The sequence below is a fragment of the Hippopotamus amphibius genome, chromosome X, assembly GCF_030028045.1.
Source record: "Hippopotamus amphibius kiboko isolate mHipAmp2 chromosome X, mHipAmp2.hap2, whole genome shotgun sequence".
Lineage (NCBI taxonomy): Eukaryota > Metazoa > Chordata > Mammalia > Artiodactyla > Hippopotamidae > Hippopotamus > Hippopotamus amphibius.
In genome coordinates, this window is record NC_080203.1 from 72,709,570 (window position 1) to 72,734,941 (window position 25,372).

Sequence of the window (25,372 nt, forward strand, 5' to 3'; positions counted from 1 at the left end):
ATGAGGATCATCCTGTATTATATTAAGCATTGCCAAATGATAGTTCTCTGTTGAATGAAAATGAAAGGGGAAAATAATAGGGGCTTCCTAGGTGGCGCAGTGGTTGAGAATCTGCCTGCCAATGAGAGGACATGGGTTCAATCCCTGCTCCAGGAAGATCCCACATGACACGGAGCAATGAAGCCCATGAGCCACAACTATTGAGCCCATGTGCTGCAACTACTGAAGCCCACATGCCTAGACCCTGTGCTCCACAACAAGAGAAACCACGGCAATGAGGAGCCTGCACACCACAACAAAGAGTAGCCCCCACTCACCACAACTAAAAAGAAAGCCCACGCACAGCAAAAAAGACCCAACACAGCCAATAAAATAAATAAATAAATAAATAAATAAATAATTTTTTTTAAAAAGAGGAAAATAATAAAACAGGGTAAGTTTAAATTTTAGCAAGTAAACAATAATAATTTTAATTAAATTATCAATCGACTTCTAAAATTTTATGTTCTCTCAATATCAGCTTTACTGAAAAAGGAATTGTTGAATGTTATTAAGGATTTCTGGAAAGTAGATATAATCATTTTTAAATGGTGACCTCTTTCTGAAAAGAAAATTTAAATGGTAACCTGCAATGACCTTAATTAAGTCACAAATATTAGGAAATATACAAATGTAGAATTAGAAATTACTTCATGTAAGATGAAAGTTAAAATTGACTTTTTGAGATCAACATATGTTTAATTCTTAATACATTCACAGTTTCAAATGAAGTAAATGAAAATAATCTGACTGCATATTTGCTATTAGTTGAACATTTTGTTAAACTGTGGAAAGCTTTTCTGTGAAATGCTCTGGAGAGCATAACACTGGAAGTTTTCTTCAGCGTCTCATTTTAACCATGGAGGGTATTACACAAACTTTTGCAACATCATCACAGACATATGTTTTCTTTAATACTTTGTCTGTTATTCGTATGCCAGAGACACTTTGTAGGCCCAGTTGTAGGGACAGTAAAGTCAGGGTAAAGTTGAGAGTTGAACTTGGAGGTAACTTTCCAAGACATCTTCCTGAATTGCCACACCAATGAATAGAATCTGTATCACACATCTTCAAAACCAATTTCATTTTCCTATCACTGTGGTTTGTTATCTTACAGGTAATATGAAAAGGCTCTTCTAGAATTACAGTATCTGGGATTGTCTCCAAAGACAGCCTCATGTTTCCATAACCTGGAACCTCACTTTCAAGTTGAATTGTCTGTAGCATTGCCATTTCACCTAGATTTCTTTTCCACACTATATCCAATTTGCCCCTTTCCTGTAGTCCTCTGATGGTAGCAGCTTTCTCTGAAAATTCTTGCTTGAGCTGAAGGTGGTATAAATACTGGCGTCCTTCCATTGACTGCAAAAAGGTTCTTGTTCCAAAAGTACATTCATCTTCTCCAGCCTGATTGACAGTATTTAATTCTGCTCCAGTGTACATTTCAGATGGCTCTAAGGAAACCTTTTGTATAAAGACAGTTGAAGATGAAATATTCTGAATCTGGATTTCAAGAAATAAGTCACTCGTCTCTGAATTATAAAACTTAGTTTTAACTTCAAATGGTGAAAGGAATGAAAATAAGCCCAGTTTCCTTAAAAACATCTTTCCTCCACACTGTGTTGAATAGATACTGAACTCACAGGGACGACTCTTCCAATGTCTGTTACTTTGTCATAGATGACATCATCAGTACAACAATTGGATGCAGGTTCTGCCACTGTAGCCATGGAGACTGAAATGTGTAAAGGCTGAGTACTTGTTTGAAGATTTGTGTTTGCAATATGATTTTTACAACTTAATTGCAATCACTTGGGAATTCTCACATAAATAGAATTAGCAAACTTTCCCCCAGGTATTGACATTGCTGGTGGGGGGGTCACCTATTGTGAGCTGGTTAGAGAAATTACCAGGTAAGTTATTATCTTCACATGTGACTGAAAAGTTGATGAATAAATTATTCTTATTAGACAGAATCATTTTGAATGTCAGAAAGATCTTCTGTAGGGATGGATTCCCTTCCATTTTGACCATAACTTTGCTCCAATGTTTTAAAAAGCAACTGGGATTTAGTTTTCATCAGATATGGCAGGATGACAGACACAGAGACAAGTGCTTTTGAAAGAACAATTTATTACTCTTGACCTAAAATAAACAGACTGCCAGTTATTTCTCCAGGTAAAATGTGTTTATTTGGAATCAGCAAAGAGTTATACTTCGAGATTTGCAACCATGGTGAGTCATGTATAAGTCTGCACAGAGCAAGGAAAGGAGAACTCTTTTATAGAAGGGGAAAAGGATGTTTTGAGGGATACAGTAAACAGAGTCCATGGCTTTTCATTGGCTGAATTGTTGCCAGGAAAGAAGAGGAGATCTTCCTTCCTTTCACAGGCTATCAACTTTATTTAATTGATGTTTCTGCTTATTTATATATTTACTTAAGTTTGTCTGACATTTTTATTGAAGTACAGTTGATTTACAATGTTGTGTTAGTTTCAGGTATACAAGGAAGTGATTTAATTATATATATATATCTTATATATATATATCTTTCTCAGATTCTTTTCCATTATAGGTTATTATAACATATTGAATATAGTTCCCCATGCTATACAGTAGGTCCCTGTTATTTATATATTTTATATATAGTGGTGTGTATCTGCTAATTTCAAATTCCTAATTTATCCCACCTCCCATTTCCCCTTCGGTAAACATATATTTGTTTCCTATGTCTTTGAGTCTGTTTCTGTTTTGCAACTAAGTTCATTTGTATCAATTTTTCAGATTCCATTTATAAGTGCTATCATATGATATTTATCATTCTCTGTCTGACTTACTTCACTCAGTATGATAGTCTCTGGGTCCATCCATATTGCTGAAAATAGCATTATTTCATTCCTTTCTATGGCTAATATTCCATTGTATATATGTACCACATCTACTTTGTTCATCTGTCAATGGACACAAGTTGCTTCCATGTCTTGGCTATTGTAAATAGTTCTCCTATGAACATTTGGGCACATGCATCTTTTCGAATTAGAGTTTTTGTGTTTTCTGGATATATGCCTAGGAATGGGATTACTGGATCATATAGTAAATCTATTTTTAATTTTTTGAGGAAACCATACTTTTCTCCATAGTGGTCATCCTAATTTATATTCCCACCAACAGGGTAAGAAGGTTGCCTTTTCTCCACACCCTCTCCAGCATTTATTACTTGTAGACTTTTTAACGATGACCATTCTGACTGGTGTGAGGTGAAACCTCCTTATAGTTTTGATTTGCATTTCTCTAATAATTAGCTATTTAAGCATCTTTCATGTACCTGTTGGGCATCTGTACATCTTCTTTGGAGAAATGTCTGTTTAGGTTGTCTGCTCATTTTTTTATTAAGTTGTTTTTTTTGTTGTTGTTTTGTTTTGTTTTTTGATATTGAGCTATATGAGCGATTTTATTTTGGAAATTAATCCCTTGTTAGTCAAATCATTTGCAAATATTTTCTCCCATTCAGTAGGTTGCCTTTTTGTTTGTTTATGGTTTCCTTTGCTGTGCAAAAGCTTTTGAGTTTAATTAGGTCCCATTTCTTTTCATTTTTATTTCCATTACACTGGGAGATGGATCAAAAAAGATATTTTTGCAATTTATGTCAAAGAGGGTTCTACCTATGTTTTCCTCTAAGAGTTTTATAATATCCAGCCTTACATTTAGGCCTTTAATCCATTTTGAGTTTATTTTTGTGTATGGTATTAGGGAGTGTTCTAATTTCATTCTTTTACATGTAGCTGTCCAGTTTTCCCAACACCACTTGCTGAACAGACTGCCTTTTCTCCATTGTATATTCTTGCCTCCTTTGCTGAAGATTAACTGATCATAGGTGTGTGCGCTTATTTCTGGGCTCTCTATTGCGTTCCATTGATCCGTATGACTGTTTTGTGCCAATATCATGCTGTTTTGAATACTATTTCTTTGCAGTTGTGTCTGAAGTCTGAGAGGGTTATGCCTCTATCTTTGTTCTTTTCCCTCAGGTTTACTTTGGCAATTCTGGGTCTTTTGTGGCTCCACATAAATTTTAAGATTAGTTATCCTAGTTCTGTGAAAAATGTCATGATTAATTTGATAGGGATTGTATTAAATCTGTAGATTGCTTTGGGTAGTGTGGTCATTCTTACAAAATTAATTCTTTCAATCCAAGAACATGGGACATCTTTCCATTTCTTTGAATCACTTTCAATTTCCTCTATCAATTTTTCATAGTTCTCAGTGTATAATTCTCTCACCTCCTTTGTCAGGTTTATTCCTAGGTATTTAATTTTTTGATGCAATTGTATTTTTTTTAATTGAAGAATAGTTGATTTACAATGTTCTGCCAACCTCTGCTGCACAGCAAAGTGACTCAGTTATACATGTATATACTTTTCCATTATGGTTTATCCCATGAGATTGGATATAGTTCCTTGTGCCTTACAGTAGGACCTTGTTGTTTATCCACTCTAAATGTAATTGTTTGCATCTACCAACCCCAAACTGCCAGTCCATCCTTCTCCATCCCCCCACCCCCCACAACTTGGCAGCCAGAAGTGTGTTCTCTATGAGTCTGTTTCTGTTTTGTAGATAGGTTCATTTGTGCTGTATTTTAGATTCCACATATAAGTGATATTATATGGTATTTGTCACTTAGTGTGATATTCCCTAGGTGCATGCGTGATACTGCAAATGGCATTATTTTGTTCTTTTTTATGGCTGAGTAGTATTCCATTGTATATGTGTACCACATCTTCTTTATCCGTTCATCTGTTGATGAACATTTAGATTGTTTCCATGTTTTGGCTATTGTGAATAGTGCTGCTGTGAATATAGGGTTGCATGTATCTTTTTGAATTATAGTTTTGTCTGGGTATATGCCCAGGAGTGGATTGCTGAATCATATGGTAATTCTATTTTTAGTTTTATGAGGAACCTCCATACTGTTCTCAATAGTGGCTGCACCAACTTACATTCCCACCAACAGTGTAGGGGAGTTCCCTTTTCTCCACACCCTCTCCAGCATTTGTTATTCGTAGACACTTTAATAATGGCTGTTCTGACTGGTGTAAGATGGTACCCATTGTAGTACTGATTTGGATTTCACTAATAATTAGTGATGATGAATGTATTTTCATGTACCTACTGACATCTGTATGTCTTCTTTGAAGAAATGTCTATTAAGGTCTTCTGCCCATTTTTCAATTGTGTTGTTTGTTTTTTGTTGTTGTTTTTGTTGTTGAGTTGTATGTGCTGTTTACATGTTTTGGAGATTAAGCCCTTCAGTCTCATTGTTTGCAAATATTTTCTCCCATTCCATAGGTTGTCTTCTCTCTCTCTCTCTCTCTCTCTTTTTAATGGTGTCCTTTGCTGTGCAAGAGCTTGTAAGTTTGATTAGTTCTTATTTGTTTATTTTTGTTTTATTTCTATTGCCTTGGGAGACTGACCTAAGAAAACAGTAGTATGATTTATGTTAGAGAATGTTTTGTCTATACTCTCTTCTAGGAGTTCTATGGTGTCATGTCTTATGTTTAAATCTTTAAGCCATTTTGAGTTTATTTTTGTGCGTAGTGTGAGGGTGTGTTCTAACTTCATTGATTTGCATGTAGCTGTCCAACTTTCCCAGCATCAATTGCTGAAGAGCCTATCTTTTTCCCATTTTGTATTCCTGCCTCCTGTGTCAAAGATTAATTGAGTGTAGGTGTGTGGGTTTATTTCTGGGCTCTCTATTCTGTTCCATTGATCCATACGTCTGTTTTTGTACCAATACCACACTGTTTTGATTACTGTAGCTTTGTAGTATTGTTCAAAGTCTAGGAGAGTTATGCCTCCTGCTTTGTTTTTGTCCCTCAGGATTACTTTGGCAATTTTGGGTCTTTTATGATTCCACATAAATTTTTGGATTATGTGTTCTATTTCCGTGAAAAACGTTGTGTGTAATTTGCTAGGGATCACATTAAACTTGTAGATTGCTTTGGGTAGTATTGCCATCTTAACAACATTAATTATTCCAATCAAATATCATGGGATGTCTTTCTATTTCTTTGAGTCCTCTTTACTTTCCTTTATTAATGTTTTATAGTTCTCAGCATATAAGTCTTTCACCTCCTTGGTCAGGTTTTTTCCTAGGATTTTTGGTGTGATTTTAAAAGATTTCTTTTTACACACCCTTTCTCTTATTTTATTGTTAGTGTAAATAAATGCAACTGATTTCTGAGTGTTAATCCTGTTTCCTGCTACTTTGCTGAATTTATTTATTAGATCTAATTGTTTTTGTGTGGAGTCCTTAAGGTTTTCTATATATAGTATCATGTCATCTGCATATAGTGACAATTTTACCTCTTCCCTTCCAATTTGAATACCTTTTATTTCTTTTTCTTGTCTGATTGCTGTGGCTAGGACTTCAAATACTATGTTGAAAAGAAATGGTGAAAGTGGGCATCCTTGAAGTCTTTCAGCTTTCACCATTGAGTATTATATTGACTGTCCGTTTTCATAAATGGCTTTTATTATGTTGAGATATGATCGCTCTATACCCAGGTTGGTAAGAGTTTTTATCATGAACGGTTGTTGAATTTTATCAAATGCTTTTTCTACTTCTATTGAGATGATCATGTGTTTTCTGTCTTTTCTTTTGTTGATATCTTTTCTTTTGTTGACTTGCTTATATTGAACCATCCTTGTGAACTTGGGATGAATTCCACTTGGTCGTGGTGTATGATCTTTTTAATGTGTTGTTGGATTTGGTTTCTTAATATTTTGTTGAGAACTTTTGCATCTATATTCATCAGACATATTGACCTGTAATTTTCTTTTTTCATAGTGTCTTTGTCTGGTTTTGGTATCAGGGTGATGGTGGCTTCATAGAATGACTTTGGGAGGGATCACTACTCTTCAATCTTTTGGAAGAGTTTGAGAAGGACTGAGATAAGTTCTTTGTATGTTTGGTAGAATTTCCCAGTGAGTCCATCCATTTCTAAACTTTTGTTTGCAAACAGTTTTTTTTATTACAAATTCTATTTCAATTCTAGTGATTGGTCTGCTCAAATTCTCTATTTCTTCTTGATTCAGTTTTTGTGGGCTGTATGTTTCTAGAAAGCTGTCCCTTTCTTTTAGGTTGTCCACTTTGCTGGCATATAATTGTTCATAGTATTCTCTTATGGTTTATTGTATTTTTGTGGTGTCACTTGTAATTTCTCCTCTTTCATATCTTATTTAGTTCATTTAGGTCCTCTCTGCTTTCCTTTTGGTGAGCCTGGCCAGAGGTTTGTCTATTTTCTTTTCCTTTCAAGAAACCAGCTCTTGATTTTATTGGGTTTTTTCTACTTTTTAAAAAATCTCTATTTTACTTATTCCCTCTCTGATCTTTATTATTTCCTTCCTTCTGCTGACTTTAGGGTTTTTTTGCTCCTCTTTGCCTACTTCTTTTAGGTGGTAGGCTATGTTGTTTATTTGAGATTTTTCTTGTTATTTGATGAAGGCCTGTATCATTATGGACTTCCCTTTTAGGACTGCTTTTGCTGCATCTCTTAGATTTTGTGTGGTTTTGTTTTCATTGTCATTTGTCTCTAGGTATGTTTAAATTTTCTCTTTGATTTCATCATTGGCTTATTGGTTTTTCAGTGGCATATTTTTTTTCTTTTTTTTTCTTTTTTTTTTTTTTTTTGGTGGGATCTTCCTGGAGCAGGGGTCGAACCCGTGTCCCCTGCATTGGCAGGTGGCTTCTTAACCACTGTGCCACCTAGGAAGCCCCTCAGTGGCATATTTTTTAGTCTCCATGTAATCAATTTTTTAAACTTTCAGAATGACTTTATTACTTATTTTAAAATTCTAGATGGATCAATAAATGTTTATAATTAGTAAGTGAATTTGGTGAAGTTAATGCACACAAAATTGATAAACCAAAAAATTTTACCTCCATATACTAGCCAACAAACAAGTGGAAAATTATATTGAAAATTATCATTTAAATTTACATCAAGTAACAGAAAATACCTAGGACTCATCTAAATAAAACTGAGCAAGATATCCACACTGAAAACTCTAAGATATTGCTAATCCATTTCATCATATTTTTCTCATTTCTTTTTCTATGGTTGATTTCTGGTTGTATGTCATTGTGGTTAGAAAAGATGCTTGAAATACTTTGTCCTCTTAAATTTGTCGAGGCTTGTTTTATTCCTAATACCTGGTCTATGCTAGAGAATGTACCACGTGCACTTGAGAAGAATGTGTATTCTGGTTTTTTCTGGATGTAATGTCTTGAAAATATCAATTAAGTCTAACTGTTCTATTGTGTCATTTAGGGTCCCTGTTGCCTTATTGATTTTCTGTCTGAAAAAGCTGTCCATTGATATCAGTGGGATGTAAAACTCTCCTACTATTATCATATATCCATCAGTTTCTCCTTTTATGTCTGTTAGTATTTGTTTTATGTATTTAGGTGCTCCTATATTCGGTGCACATATGTAAATGAGTGTAATATCCTCTTCTTTTATTGATCCTTTTATCATTATATAATATCTTCTTTATCCTTCTTTATGGCTTTTTTTCCTTTTAAAAAGAATTTTATTGAGATATAATTGACATACAATAAACTGCATATATTTAAAGTGTACAATTTGATTTTTTTCTTATTAGTCATCTATTTTATACATATTAATGTATATATGGCAATCCCAATCTCCCAATTCATCCCACCCCAACCCCCATCCCCTCTTTACCCCCTTGGTGTCCATATGCTTGTTCTCTATATCTTTATGGCCTTTGTTTTAAGATCTGTTTTGTCTGACACGAATATTGCTACCTCTGCTTTCTTTTCCTTTCTATTTGCATAAGATATCTTTTTCCATCCCCTCACTTACAATCTGTGAGTGCCCTTTGCCCTAAAGTGGGTCTCTTGTAGGCAGCATATTGTAAGTCCTTGTTTTATTATTCAATATGCCATTCTGTTTTTGATCTGGAGTAAATGTCAATTTACTCTATTGATATTTAAGGTAATTATTGATAGGTATGTATTGTTGACCATAAAGTTCAGGTTTTTCTGTAACATCTTGTGGAAATATCTTATGGAAAAAACCAAATGAACTTTTTGGCCAACCCAATATTTATTGCCATTTTCAACCTTGTTTTACAATTGATTTTGCATTTCTTCTTTGCTCCTTTCTTTTTATTTTTGTTTTTCCTTCTGTGGGCTGATGGTTTTCTTTTGAATTTTTCTTGGGTCCTCTTCTTCTTGGTTTTTGTGAATCTATTTTATGTTTTTGATTTGTAGTTACCCTAGCTTTCAAGTATGCTGACCCATTACTCTATCTACTTGCTTTAGATTGGTAGTAATATAAGCTCAAACACATTCCAAAAAAATCTCCATTTTCTTACTCCCTTTCCCACATTTTGTGATTTTGATGTTGTATTTTACATCTTCATGTTTATCCCTTTGCTGTTCATTGTAGTTATAATTGTTTTCACAAAATTTTTTTATTGCTTTTTTAAATCTATGTACTGGCTTAATTAAATAATCTACAATCTTTTTATATATTTGCTTTGCCTGTTGTGATTTTCCCTTTCCTATAGATTCTTGCTTCTTTTCTTTTCTTTTAGCGAAGACGTTTCAGTATTTCTTTTATGGTAGGTTTAGTATTGCTGAATTATTTTAGTTTTTGCTTGTCTGAGAAATTCTTTATCTTTCCTTCTGTTCTAAATGATAATCTTGCTGGGTAGAGTATCCTTCATTGTAGATTTTTCCCTTTCAGGACTTTGAATATATCTTGCTACTCTCTTCTGGCCTGCATAGTTTCTGTAGAGAAATCAGCTGATAGGCTTATAGGGGTTCCCTTGTAACTGACTCTTTGTTTTTCTCTCACTACTTTAGAATCCTCTCTTTATCTTTAAATTTGTCATTTTAATTATGATATGTCTTAGTGTAAGTCTGTTTGGGTTCATATTGTTTGGGATCCTTTGTGCTTCTTGTACTTGGATACCTATTTCCTTCTTTAGGTTGGGGAAGTTTCTTCAAATACATTTTTGATCACCTTTTCTCTTTCTTATCCTTCTGGGATCCCTATTAGGCAATATGAGAATAAATTGCATAAGTAATAAAAAAGTTAACAAGGAAAATCTCAGAACTTTATGGTTTCACTGATAAATTTTACCAAAACTTTAAAATTATAATTAATACCAATCCTTCTCAAACTTTTCCAAAAGACTAGAATAGGGAGTACATCCTAACTTGTTCTATGAGGCTATCATTACTTTTATTACAAATGCAGGAAAAGACATTGCAATAAAAGAAAATTGTAGACTATATACATTATGAATATAGATGAAGTTCTCAACAAAATACTAGCCAATCAAATCCAGAAGCATATTAAAAGAAATATAAACCATTTCAAAGCAAGGATTATCAAGAATGCAAGGAGAGTTCAGCATATGAAAATCAGTCTATGTTTGACACTACAGTAATAGAATGAAAGCATAAAAATGTGATCATATTAAATAATGCAGAAAAAGCAACTGATGATATTCAACACCATTTGGTAATAAAAGCACTTAGAAAAGTAGGAATAAAAATTAACTTCCTTAAAAAAAATGAAAAAAATGAACTTCCTTAAGCTTATAAGGGCTTTATGAAAAATCCACAGGTAACATCATTCTCAATGGTGAAAGACTAAAAGCCTATCCTTAGGATCAGAATCAAGAAAAGGATGCTCACTTTCACCCCATCTTCAACATTGTACTAAAGTTCTAGACAGAACAATTTGGCAAGAAAAGGAAATAAAAGGTATATAATTTTAAAAAGAAGAAGTAAAACTATCTCTAGTCACAGATAACATGATTGTATATATAAAAAATCCTAAAGATTTACCAAACAAGAGTCTAGTAAAGCTAATAAAAAGTTCAGCAAAGTTGCAAGATACAAAATCAACACAAAAAACAATCAGTTGCATTTTCATGTATCGGCAATCAACAACCCAAAAATGAAATTAGTAAAACAATTCTATTTAAAGTAACATTAAAAATAATAGCATGCTTAAGACTAAGTTTAACTAAGGAAGTATAAGACATAAACACTGAAAATACAAAATGTTGCTGAAAGAAATTTTAGAAGTCCTAAATAAGTGGAAAGACATTCCATATTCATGGATTGGAAGATAATATTTTTAAGATAATAATACTTCCCAACGTGATCTACAGATTCAGTGCAGTTGCTAGAAAATACCAACACTTTTGCAAACATGGAAGAAACCAATTCTAAAATTTATATAGGCCATGAATAGCCAAAACAATCTTAAAGAGGAAGCAGAAATTTGGGGGGAGTCATACATCGTGATTAAAAACTTACTACAAAGTTACAATAATAAAAAGTGTCATGCTAGTATAAGGGTAGCCATATAGATCAATGGAATAGAATTGAGTCAACAAATAAATATCTGTTGTCAATTGGTTTTCAACAAAGATGTCAGGACCATTCAATGAAGAATGGCCTCTTCAAAATGGTCCTGGAACAACTGGATATCCACATGCAACCCAATATAGTTGAACCCTTACTTCAATCCACATACAAAAAAAATTTAGTGGTTTAAAAGAATTAAAAGTTAAAACTCTTAGAAGAAACATGGGGATATATCTTCATGACATTGTATTTGACAAAGGTTTCTTTGATATGGCACTAAAAGTATGAGTAACAATAGACAAGAATAGATAAATGGACTTCATGAAAATAAACACTTTTGTGTACCAGAGGTAATTCTCAAGAGAGTTAAATGACAACCTAGACAATGGGAGAAAATATTTGTAAATCATGTATCTGATAAAGGTTTAGTATCCATATTACATAAAATACTTATAGATGATCTTATTTGCAAAGCAGAAATAGAGACACAGACTTAGAGAACAAATGTATGGATACCAAGGGGGAAAGGGGGTGGTGGGAGGAATTGGGAGATTGGAATCAAAATATATACACTATTGATACTATGCATAAAATAGACAACTAATGAGAACATACTGTAAAGCACAGGGAACTCTAAATGCACTGGGGTGACCTAAATGGGAAGGAAATCTAAAAAGGAGGGGATATATGTTTATGTATAGCTGATTCATTTTGCTGTACAGTAGAAACTAACACAACACTATAAAGCAACTATACTCCAATGAAATTAATTAAAAAATAAAATGAATAACCAACAAGGACCTAGTGTATAGCACAGGAAACTCTGCTCAATATTATGTAACAATCTAAATGGGAAAAGAATTTGAAAAAGAATAGGTACATGTATATGTATAACTGAATCACTTTGCTGTACACCTGAAACTAACACAACATTGTTAATCACCTATACACCAATATAAAGTAAAAAGTTTTTTTAAGTCCTTAGTTTTAGCTCAAACAGGAGATTACATTTTCTAAAATACAATAGTAATAAAGTATGTAAGTATGGAAAGGGAAAATAAGAAAATTAACTAGAAAGCCACACCATTAAAGTTGCTTAGAAATTAAGAGCAGGTGTTTGCTTTTAGCTACCCAAGGTAACAAAAAAAGAGCAATTTGTGAAACTTTGTCTTTCACTGAAAATGTATGAATTATAGTGATCAAAATTAAAAGAAAAAAACTCTTACAACTCAAAAACAACAAAAAGAAATTATCTAGTTTAAAAATGTACAAAGCTTTTCTGCCTATTTTAAAATCAGGTTTTTTTTTTTGTTTTTTGTTGTTGGTTTTTTTTCATGTTGAGTTGTATGAGCTGTTTGTATATGTTGGATATTAATCCCTTATTGGTCATACAATTTGCAAATATTTTATCCCATTCAGTAGATTGTCTTTTCATTTTGTGGATGGTTTCCTTTGCTGTGTGAAAGCTTTTAAGTTTAATTAGGTCCCATTCATTTATTTTTGCTATTATTTCCTTTGCTTTAGGAGATGGATCCAAAAAAATATTGCTGCAATTATGTCAAAGAGTCTTCTGTCTATGTTTTCCTCAAGGAGTTTTATAGTATCCTGCCTTACATTTAGTTATTTAATCCAACAGGTATATGAAAAGATGCTCAACACTGCTAATCAGGGAAGTGCAAATCAAAACCACAGTAAGAAATCACCTCACACCTGTCAGAATGGCTATCATCAAAAAGAACACACCTAACGAATATTGGCAAGAATGCAGAGAAAAGGGAACCCTCTTACGCTGTAGATGGGAATGTAAATTGGTGCATCAATTATGGAAGTTTCTCAAAAACAGAACCAGAAACAGAACTACCATACCACCCAGCAATTCCACTCCTGGGTATATATCCGAAAGAAAACAAACACACTAATTCAAAAAGGTACATGCACCCCAATGTTCATAGCAGCATTATTTACAATTGCCAAGATATGGAAACAACCTAAGTATCCATCAACAGATCAATGGATAAAGAAGATGTGGTATGTATAAAATGGAATACTACTCAGTCATAAAAAAGGAATGAAATTTTGCTATTTGCAGCAATATGGATGGACTTGGAGGAGTTTATGCTAAGTGAAATTATTCAGAGAGAGAGACAAATACTATATGATGTCAGTTATATGTGGAATCTTAAAAAAATACAACAAACTAATGAATATAACAAAAAAGCAGACTCACAGACATAGAGAATAAACTAGTGGTTACCAGTGGGGAGTGGGGGAGGGGAAAAGGGGTGGAGGAGTGGGAGGTACAAACTATGGGATATAAGATATACTCAAGGACATGAACAAAATGGGGAATATAGCCAATATTTTGTAATAACTGTAAATGGAAGGTAACCTATAAAATTTATATAAAATTGTACAAAGGACTTGAATAGATATTTCTCCAAATATGATATTCAAGTGACCAATGAACATATGGAAAGCTATTCAATATTAGTTGTCATGAGGAAAATGCAAATCAAAGCCACAATTAGATACCACTTCACAGATATCAGGATGACCATAATTAATAAAAAAGAAAATTTTGTGTTGGTGAGGTGTGGGAGTCTCATACACTGCTGATGGGCATATAAAATAGTGTGGCCACCGAGGAAAGTACTTTCACTTTTCTTTGATTAGAGTTGATTCTTGAGCAGTATGAGTTTCAACTGCACAAATACATTTACATGTGGATTTTTTTTCAATAGTAAATACTATAGTACTATTATAGGATCTGTGGTTGGTTGAATCTGCAGATGCAGAATCATGTATACAAAGGAACCACAGATGCGGAGGAACTGTGTATATGGAGGGCCAACTATAAGTTATATATGGATTTTCAACTTTGTGTAGGGTCGGTAACCCTAACCCCCATATTGTTTAAGGGTCAACCATAGTTAAACATTGAATTATTATACAACCCAGGAAATCTACTCATAGGTATATACCCCAAAGAACTGAAAACAGGTTCTCAAATAAAAAGCTTGTAGAGGAATGTTCATAGCAGCACTATTCACAAAAACCAAAAGGTGAAAACAGCTCAAATGTCCATCAACTGTTGAACAGAGAGACACAAAGTGAGATATCAATACAATGGGATATTATTCAGCTATTAATAAGGATAAAGTATTGGTACGCGGTACAACTTGTATAAACTTTGAATCTACTATGCTAAGTGAAAGAAACTAGACACGAAATCCACATATTTGTATTTATGTAAAATATGTTGAATTAGCAATTCATAAAGACAAAAAGCAGGTTAGTAGTTTCCAGAGACTGGGTGATGTAAATGGGGAGTGACTGTTAATGAATATAGAGTTTCTTTTTGCCATAACAAAAATTCTGTAACTAGATATTGGTGATGGCTGTACAACCTTGTGAATGTATTTAATACCACTGAATTGTACACTTCAAAATGTTTAAAATTGGTACATTTTGTATTGTATACATTTTAGCACAATAAGAAGATATTATCTCACTGTTCCCTATTTCACAAATCAGATACAGATCTCACTGGACTGAAATCAGTGCATTGGCAGAGCTGCCTTTCCTTTGGGAGGCCATAGGAGATAATCACTCTCTTTCCTTTTCCAGCTTCAAAAGGCATCCAGTATTTCTTAGCTTGTGCCTTCCTTCCTACATCATGAAAACCAGCAGCATAGCATTATTTTAACCCTTCTTTTAACGGTGCATATTTTTCTCTGGATCTTCTATTCTGCCTCTTTCTTCCACATTTATATACCCTTGTGATTACATGTGAGCCTACTTAGATAATTCAGAATAATCCCCCTATTTTAAGGTCATCCAATTGGAAAACTTAAGTCCATCTACAAATTTAATTTTCTCTTGCCGTGTATCTTAAAAACTTTAGAGGGCCATTATTCTGCTTACCACACACAGCCATTCCACTCCTATGTATATCCCAGAAAATTTAAAACATATTTCCAGGTAAAAAACTTGCACACAAATGTTCATAGCAGCATTATTCATAATTGCCAAATTGGAAACAAACTAAATGTCCATCAACAGCTAAATGGATAAGCAAAATATGATATATCCATACAATATAAATTATTCAGCCACAAAAGGGAATGAAGTACTGATATATGCTACAACATAGGTGAATCTTAAATATACTATGCTGAATGACTATTCATATGAATGTCTATAATAGTAAATCTATGTACATAGAAAGTAGATTAGCAATTTCTGAAAGGAAATTTCTGGTGGAAAAGGAAAATGGGAAATAATTGTTAAAGGGTATGTAGTTTCTTCTTAGAAAGATGAAAATATTCTAGAATTAGATCGGATTGGTGATTACACAACTCTGTGAACATACTAAAAACTACTAAATTTTATATATTAAAATGGTAAGTTTACAGCATTTGAATTGTATCTGTAAAAAATGAATCATTTTAATAAATTTTATATTAATTTTATGTTGAAATAATAACATTTTGGATATATTCAGTTAAATAAAATATAGAATTTAAATTAAAAATACACACCATCCCTATGCAGTGACACCAGTGACAGCAGAAACATTGGCAGCAGCAAGGCATGAGTGACCTGGAAGGCACAAATAGTGACAACAAGGGCACAAAACGACACCTCTGGCAGAAGCAGTGGAAGGTGAAAAGTACCAATCCTCAAAAATAGTCAGAGGCATCTCAGGTAAGAGAAACAGAAAACTTGTGCTATATTGCCACCTACTGAAAAATAAAAAGAAAGGCCTGTAATTACTAATCTTGAATTGTTACAATCAAGTAAAAACATTTACTTAAAGAAGAGAGATGTTTACTGCTTCAAAGATATCAACAGAGGAACAATTCATTGAGCACCATGAAAAAGCATGGTAATATGGTGTTATGAAAAGAAAATGACAATTCTTCAGAAACGAAACTTAAAGTCACAGAATATTGCAATCTAACTGATAGAGAATTCAAAATAGGTGTTGTGAAGAGATTCAACAAGCTACAAGGAAACTGAGAAACACAGTTCAAAGAGCTCAGAAATAAAATCAATAAGCAGAAGGAATAGTTTACCAAAGAGACTGGAACTCCAAAAAAGAACCAATCAGAAATTCTGGAGCTGAAGAACTCAACAAATGAGACAAAGAGTGCATTAGAAAGCATTGGAAATACAGCAGATCATATGGAGGAGAGAATTGCAAAGATAGAAATCTAGAAATGATACAGGTAGAAGACGAGAGAGAACTAAGATCTAAAAAAAATAAATTCTATGAGAATTATCTCACTGCATTAGGAAGGGTAAAATAAGAATAATGAGATTTCCAGAAGGAGAAGGGAGTGAGAAGAGAGGAGAGAGTTTATTTTTTAAAATAACAGTTGAGAACTTCTGAAACCTGGGGAAGAAACTGAATATACAAGTCAATGAAGTTAAAGAGAATGCCTGATTATCTCAACACAAAAAGACTTTCTCCAAGAAAAATTATATTAAAATTGCCCAAAGTCAATGAAACAATTTTAAAGACAGCCAGGGCAAAAAAGATGATAACCTACAAAAGAACCCCAATTAGGCTCTCAGTAGATTTCTCAGCAGAAACCCTACAGGCCAGAAGGGTGTGGAATGATATTCTCAAAACTGAAAGATAAAAACGTTTACCCTAGAATACTCTATTTAGCAAAGTTATACTTCAAATATGAAGGAGAAATAAAGGCTTTCCTAGATAAATAAAAGATGAGAGAGTTTGTCACCGCTGGACTTGCCATACAAGAAATGTTGAAACAAAGCATTTCTTCTACTTGAAACAAAAAAGCAAAAATATATAAAACTTTGAGTAAGTTGACAGGATCAGAAAATTGCAACTCTATAACAAAATAGGTTTTTAAACACTTAATTGTAGCATAAAGGTTAAAGGGAAAAAATCAGGAAAATTAATTATAGATACTTCAGTTTGATAACAAGCTCACAACATAAAAATGGTTAATTTGAGACAAAGAAAACATAAAATAGGAAGACAAAAAGGATGGAACCTGAAGAGACAAATGAAGGTAAGATGCTATCAGTAGAAAAGGACTATTTTTATCTATGAGACATTTTGTAGAAACCTCATGGTAAAAACAAAACTTAAATTTAGAGCCAAGACACAAAATGTAAAAAAAAAGAGGAAACTGAGAAAATCATAGAAAACCACCAAATTAAAATGGCAGAGAAACAAATAAAAGAAGAAACAATGAAGATATAAAACAATTAAAAAAAAAAAAAAAACAGAAGATAGGGACTTCCCTGCTGGTCCAGTGGCAAAGAATCTGCCTTCCAATGCAAAGGATGCAGGTTCTATCCATGGTCAGGGAACTAAGATTCCACATGCAATAGGGCAACAAAGCCCACACGCCAAAACTACTGAGCTTGTGTTACTCAAGTAGAGAACCTGCATGCCACAAACTACAGAGACCATGCTCCCTGGAGCCTGCACACCACAACTACAGAGAGAAAACCTGCACGCCACAACTAGAAAGAAGCTCGTACACTGCTGCAATTAGGCTGCAACTAGAGAGAAGCTTGAGTCACAATGAAAGATCCCACATGCCTTAATGAAGATCACACAGGCTGCAACTAAGACCCAAAGCAGCCAAAAAATAAATAAGTAAATAAACAAAATAAATTTTAAAATAAAAGAAGATAAAATGGCAGCCCTCATTTATGAATAATCATCCTAAATATAAATAGATTGAATTCACCAATCAAAAGACACAGAGTGGCTGGATGGATTAAAAAACAAGACCCAACTATATGCTTCCTACAGGAGAGAACTTCAGCTATAAAGACAATCATAGACTCAAAGTAAATGAATGGAAGATAATACTCCAAGTAAATGGCAGCCAAAAGAAAGTAGATGTAGCCATACTCATATCAGACAAAATAAATTTCAAGTTAAAAATAAAACCAAAATACTAAGAACCAGTTTCTGAAAACAATATACAAAATTGACAATTCTTCAATAGACAAAAAGAGAAAAGACTCAAATAAATAAAATTAGAAATGAAAGAAGAGACATTACAACTGATTCCAAAGAAATGCATAGGACCATAAGAGACTACCATGATTAATTATATGTCAACAAATTGGACAACCTACAAGAAATGAATAGATTCCTAGAAACATACCACCTACCAAGACTGAATCATGAATCAATATAAAATTTGAACAGACCAATAATGAGTAAGAAGACCCAAAGTGTATTCAAAACTTCTCAACAAGAGAAATCTAAAAATCATAGTTTTCTGGATGATTTCTACCAAACACTTAAAGAATTAACACCAATCCTTCTCAAACTCTTCCAAAAATATTGAAGAGAAAGGAACACTCCCAACTTAATTTTATAAAGCTATCATTAGCCTGATACCAAAGTCAGATAAGAACATGACAAGAAAAGAAAATAGGAAGTCAATATCCCTGATAAATATACATGGAAAAATTCTCAACAAATTATTTGCAAGCCGAATTCAACATAACATTAAAACAATTACACACTGCAACCAAATGGGATTTATTCCTGGGATGCAAGAATGCTTAAACATATGCAAATAAACAAATGTGATATATCATTTTAATAGAAAGAAGAATAAAAGTCATATGATCATCTCAATAGATGAAGAAAAAACACTTGACATGCAACATCCTTTCATGATAGTAAACCTCAACATATTGGTTATAGGAGAAACATACTTTAACACAATAAAGGCTATATATGGCAAACACATAACTGACATTATATTCAATAGTAAAATGTTGAAAGCTTTCTTTCTAACATCAGGAACAAGATAGGGATGCACACTTTCACCACTCTTGTTCAGCATAGTACTGGAAGCCCAAGCCAAAGCAATCAGGCAAGAAAAAGAAATAAATGGCATCCAGATAGGAAATAAAAAAGTAAATATTATAGTTTTGAGATAATATAATCTTACATATAGAAAGCCCTAAAGATTCCACTAAAAATTTACTGGAACTAGTAAATTCAGTAAAGCTACAGCATACAAAATCAACATACAAAAAATAAGTTGTGTTTCCATACACTGACAGTAAACTATCCAAAAAAGAAATAAACAATCACATTCACAATACATCAAAAATAATCATTGAGGAAAAAATTTAACCAAGGAGACGAAATATCTGTTCATTGAAACTATAATATTTTGATTACAGAAATTGAAGACACACAAACAAATGGAAAGATATCTGTGTTCATGGAACAGAAGAAATAATATTGTTGAAATTTTCATACTTCCAAGGCCATCTATAGATTTCATGCAGTCTGTATCAAAATTACAGTGGCATTCTTCACAGAAGTAGAAAAAAATATCATAAATTTTGTGTAGAATAACAAAAGATTCCAAATAGTCAAAACAAGAACAAAGCTGGAGGTAACATAATTCCTGGTTTATAACTATATTTAAAAGCTATTGTAATATATATAAAACATTGTGCAAGCATATAAATAGACACATAAAGCAATGGAACAGAATCAAGAACCCCAAAATAAATTTTAGATGTATACCCACTGTTGAAAATATTAGAGAGGTTCCTTGAAAAATTAAAAATAGAACTGTCATATGATCTAGCAATTTCACTTCTTGGTATTTAACCCAGGAAAACAAAAAAAAATAATTTGAAAAGATATACACACACCAATGTTCATTGCAACATTATTTATTGTAGCCAAGATATGGAAGCAAGCTAAATGTCCATTGATAAATGAATGGATAAAGAAGATGTGAGATACACACACACACACACACACAAAATGGAATATTAAACTGCCATAAAAAATGAAATCTTACTATTTGTTACAACATGGATGGATCTAGAGAGTATTATGCTACATACAATGTCAGACAGAGAAAGACAAATAACTCGATATCATTTAAAACAAAACAAAACAAAAACAAAGCAGAAACAGACATATAGACACAGAGAACAAATAGGTGGTTGCCAGAAGGGAGGGAGGGAAGCGGGAGAAACAGGTAACAGTTTTAAGAGGTACAAGTCTCCAGTTATATAATAAATGTCATGGGAATGTAATATACAGCATAAGTAATATGGTCAAATATATTGTAAGAACTTTGTATGGAAACAGATAGTTACTAAATTTATTGTGCTGATCATTTCATAATGTATGCAAATGTGAAATCATTATGTAGCATACCTGACGCTAACATAATATTGTATATCAACCATATTTCAATTAAAATTTGGAGGACATGAATAACAGTTTTTAAATGCATAAAGAAAAAAAACACCATGTCAGAGTAAAATTCCATACTTTGTAAAAATATCCTTCAAAAAAATGACATGGGGTTGGGGGTGGGGGGCAAAGGGGAAGCTGGGACGAAATGAGAGAGTAGCATAGACATATATATACTACCAACCGTAAAATAGATAGCTAGTGGGAATTTGCTGTATAACAAAGGGAGATCAACTCGATGATGGGTAATGCCTTAGAGAGCCTGGATGGGGAGAGTGGGGGGGGAGTCATGGGAGGGAGGGGATATGGGGATATGTGTATAAATACAGCTGATTCACTTTGGTGTACCTCATAAGCTGGTACAAGAGTGTAAAACAATTATATTCCAATAAAGAGTTTTAAAAAAATGAAGGTAAAGATATCTTTGGCAAGAAAATAGGTGAAAAATTCATCGTTGGCAGAGGTGCTTTATAAAAAATGCTGAAAAAAGATCTAAATGCTGAAGAAAAATATCAGCTAGAAATATATAAGAAGAAATGGAAGAGGGCAGATAGCAGAAGCAAGACCTACAATCCTGCAGCCTGCAGAATGGAAACCGCAATCACTAAAATTTGGTCAAAATGAGACAGCTGAGGAATTTGTCCCAGATGAAGGAACAAGATGACACCCAAGAAGGACAACTATGTGAAGTGGAGATAGGCAATCTACCAGAAAGAGCATTCAGAATAATTATAGCAAAGATGATCCAAGATCTTGGAAAAAGAATAGAGTCAAGGATCGAGGCAATGCAAGAAATGTTTAACAAAGACCTAGAAGAACTAAATGACAAACAGAGATGAACAATATAATAACTGAAATGAAAAATGCACTAGAAAGAATCAATAGCAGAATAAGTGAGGCAGAAGAATGGATAAGTGACCTGGAAGACAGAATGGTGGAAATTATTGCTGCAGAACAGAATAAAGAAAAAAGAATGAAAAGAAATGAAGACAGTCTAAGTGACCTCTGGGACAACATTAAATGCACCAATACTCACATTATAGGGGTCCCAGAAGGAGAAGAAAGAGAGAAAGGATCTGAGAAAATCTTTGACGAGATAACAGCTGAAAACTTCTGTAACAAGGGAAAGGAAACAGTCACCCAAGCTCAGGTAGTGCAGAGAATACAAGGCAAGATAAATCCAAGGAGGAACACACTGAGACACATAGTAATCAAACTGACAAAAATTAAAGACAAAGAAAAAATATTAAAAGTAACAAGGGGAAAACAACAAATAATATACCAGGGAACTCCTGGGAATTCCCTGGCAATCCAGTGGTTAGGACCCTGTGCTTTCACTGCCGAGGGTGTGGGTTCGTTCCCTAGTCAGGGAACTATGATCCCACAAGATGCACAGCGTGACCAAAAAACCCCCAAAACAACAACAAAACACACAAACAAACAAACAAAAACACAAGGGAACTCCCATAAAGTTATCAGCTAATTTCTCAGCAGAAACTCTGCAGGCCAGAAGGGAGTGGCATGATATACTTAAAGTGATGAAAGGGAAAAACCTACAACCAAGAATACTCTACCCAGCAAGGCTCTCATTCAGATTCAAAGGAGAAATCAAAAGCTTTACAGACAAGCAAAAGCTAAGGTAATTCACTACCACCAGACCAGCTTTACAGCAAATCCTAAAGGAAATTCTCTAGGGGGGAAACACAAGACCTACAAGAAAAAACCCAAAACAACTAAGAAAATGGTAATAGGAACATACATATCTATATTTATCTTAAATGTAAATGGATTAAATGCTCCAATCAAAAGACAGACTAGCTGATGACTTCCTAGATGGCACAGTGGTTAAGAATCTGCCTGCTAATGCAAGGGACATGGGTTTGAGCCCTGATCCAGGAAGATTCCACATGCTGTGGAGCAACTAAGCCCATGCACCACAACTACTGAGCCTGCACTGTAGAGCCCATGAGCCACAACTACTGAGCCCATGTGCCACAACTACTGAAGCCCGCATGCCTAGAGCCCATGCTCTGCAACAAGAGAAGCCACTGCAATGAGGAGCCCATGCACCACAATGAAGAGTATCCCCCGCTCACCACAACTAAAGAAAGCACATGTGCAGCAACAAAGCCCCAATGCAGCCAATAAATAAATTAAATTAATTTAATTTTTTAAAAAAAGACAGACTAGCTGAATGGATACAAAACAAGACCTGTATATATGTTGTCTACAAGAGACCCACCTTAGACCTAGGGACACATACAGACTGAAAGTGAGGGGATGGAAAAAGATATTCCATGCAAATGGAAACCAAAAGAAAGCTAGAGTAGCAATATTCATATCAGACAAAATAGACCTTAAAATAAAGACTGTTACAAAAGACAAAGGAGGACACTACATAATGACTGAGGGATTGATCAAAGAAGAAGATATAACAATTGTAAATATTTATGCACATATAAGCGATATCATATGATATTTGTCTTTCTCTGACTTACTTCATTCAACATGACAACCTCTAGGTCCATCCATATTGCTGCAAATGGCATTATTTCATTCTTTTTTATGGCTAATATTCCATTGTATATATGAACCACATCTTTATCCATTCCTCTGTTGATGGACATTTATGTGGCTTCCATGTCATAGCTATTGTAAATAGTGCTGCAATGAACATTGGGGTGCATGTATCCTTTCGAATTTTGGTTTTCTCTGGATATATGGTCAGAGTGGGATTAATGGATGATATGATAGCTCTATTTTTAGTTTTTAAGGAACCTCCATACTGTTCTCCATAGTGGTTGTACCAATTTACATTCTCATCAACAGTGTAGGAGGGTTCCCTTTTCCTCACAACCTCTCCAGGTTTTATTGTTTCTAGATTTTTTGATGATGGCCATTCTGACTGGTGTGAGATGATATCTCATTGTGGTTTTGATTTGCATCTCTCTAATAATAAGCATTGTTGAGCATCTTTTCATGTGCCTCTTGGCCATCTGTATGTCTTCTTTGGAGAAATGTCTATTTAGATCTTCTGTCCATTTTTTGATTGGGTTGTTTGTTTGTTTGTTTGATATTGAGCAGCATGACCTGTTTGTAAATTTTGGAGACTAATTCCTTGTCAGTCACATCATTTGCAAATATTTTCTCCCATTTGGTGGGTTGTTTTTTTGTTTTGTCTATGGTTTCCTTTGCTGGAGAAAATATTTTGAGTTTAATTAGATTCCATTTTTCTACTTGTTGTTTTGATTTCTATTACTCTAGGAGATAGCTCTAAAAAGATATTGCTGCAATTTATGTCAAAGAGTGTTCAGCCTATGTTTTCCTCTAAGAGTTTTATAGTATCCAGTCTTACGTTTATGTCTTTAATCCATTTTGAGTTTATTTTTGTGTACGGTGTTAAAGAATATTCTAATTTTATTTTTTACACATGGCTGTTCAGTTTACCTAGCACCATTTTTTTGAGACTCTTTCCTCCATTGTATATCCTTGCCTCCTTTGTCATAGATTAATTGACCATAGGTGTGTGATTTTATTTCTGGTCTTTCTATCCTGTTCCATTGATTTATATTTCTGATTTTGTGCCAATACCATGCTTTTTGATGACTATAGCTTTGTAGTATACTCTGAAGTTCATTAGCCTGATTCCTCCAGCTTCGTTTTACCATCTCAAGATTGCTTTGGCTATTTGGGGTTTTTGTGTCTCCATACAAATTTTAAGATTTTTGTTTTAGTCCTGTGAAGAATGCCATTGGTAATTTGACAGGGATTGCATTGAATCCATAGATTGCCATGGGTAGTATAGTCATTTTGATAATATTTATTCTTCCAATCCAAGAACATGGTATATATTTCCATCTGTTTGTGTCATCTTCGATTTCTTTCATGTGGGTCTTATAGCTTTTGGAGTATAGTTTCTTTTGTCCCGGTAGGTAGGTTTATTCCTAGATATTTTATTCTTTTTGGTAGGATGATAAATGTGATTGTTTCTTTAATTTCTCTTTCTGATCTTTTGTTGTTTGTGTATAGAAGTGCAACATATACAAACAAAATCCTGCAAATTTACCGAATTCATTAATGAGCTCTAGTAGTTTTCTGGTGGCGCATTTAGAATTTTCTATGTAGAGTATCATGTCATCTGCAAACAGTGACAGTTTTACTTCTTCCTTTCCAATTTGGATTCCTTTTATTTCTTTTTCTTCTGTGATTGCCATGGCTAGGACTTCCAAAACTATGTTGAATAACAGTGGTAAGAGTGGACATCCTTGTCTTGTTCCTTATCTTAGAGGAAATGCTTTCAGCTTTTCACCATTGTGTATGATGTTATCTGTAGGTTTGTCACATATGGCCTTTATTATGTTGAGGTATGCTCCCTCTATGCCCACTTCCTGGAAAGTTTTTATCATAAATGGGTGTTGAATTTTGTCAAAAGCTCTTTCTGTATCTATTGAGATGATCATATGATTTTTATTCTTCAGTTTGTTGATGTGGTGTATCACACTGATTGATTTGCAGATATTGAAAAATCTTGCATCCCTGGGATAAATCCCACTTGATCATGGTGTATGATCCTTTTAAAGTATTGTTGGATTCAGATTGCTACTATTTTGTTGCAGATTTTTGTGTCTATGGCAGCATGGTATTCAATTGAAATGATAGAATAAAGATCATGTTACACT

At 33.7% G+C, this 25,372-nt stretch overlaps 1 protein-coding gene across 1 annotated transcript in view; it reads right to left on the reverse strand.

The window, feature by feature from the left end:
• Positions 1-879: 879 nt before the first annotated feature.
• The window catches only part of LOC130841481 (trafficking protein particle complex subunit 13-like), a 63,254-nt gene continuing 38,761 nt past the window's right edge, over positions 880-25,372 (reverse strand). Inside the window, 2 exon segments of the mRNA XM_057717628.1 lie at positions 880-1,670; positions 1,673-1,836. Coding sequence (XP_057573611.1) covers positions 880-1,670; positions 1,673-1,836 — 955 coding nt within the window.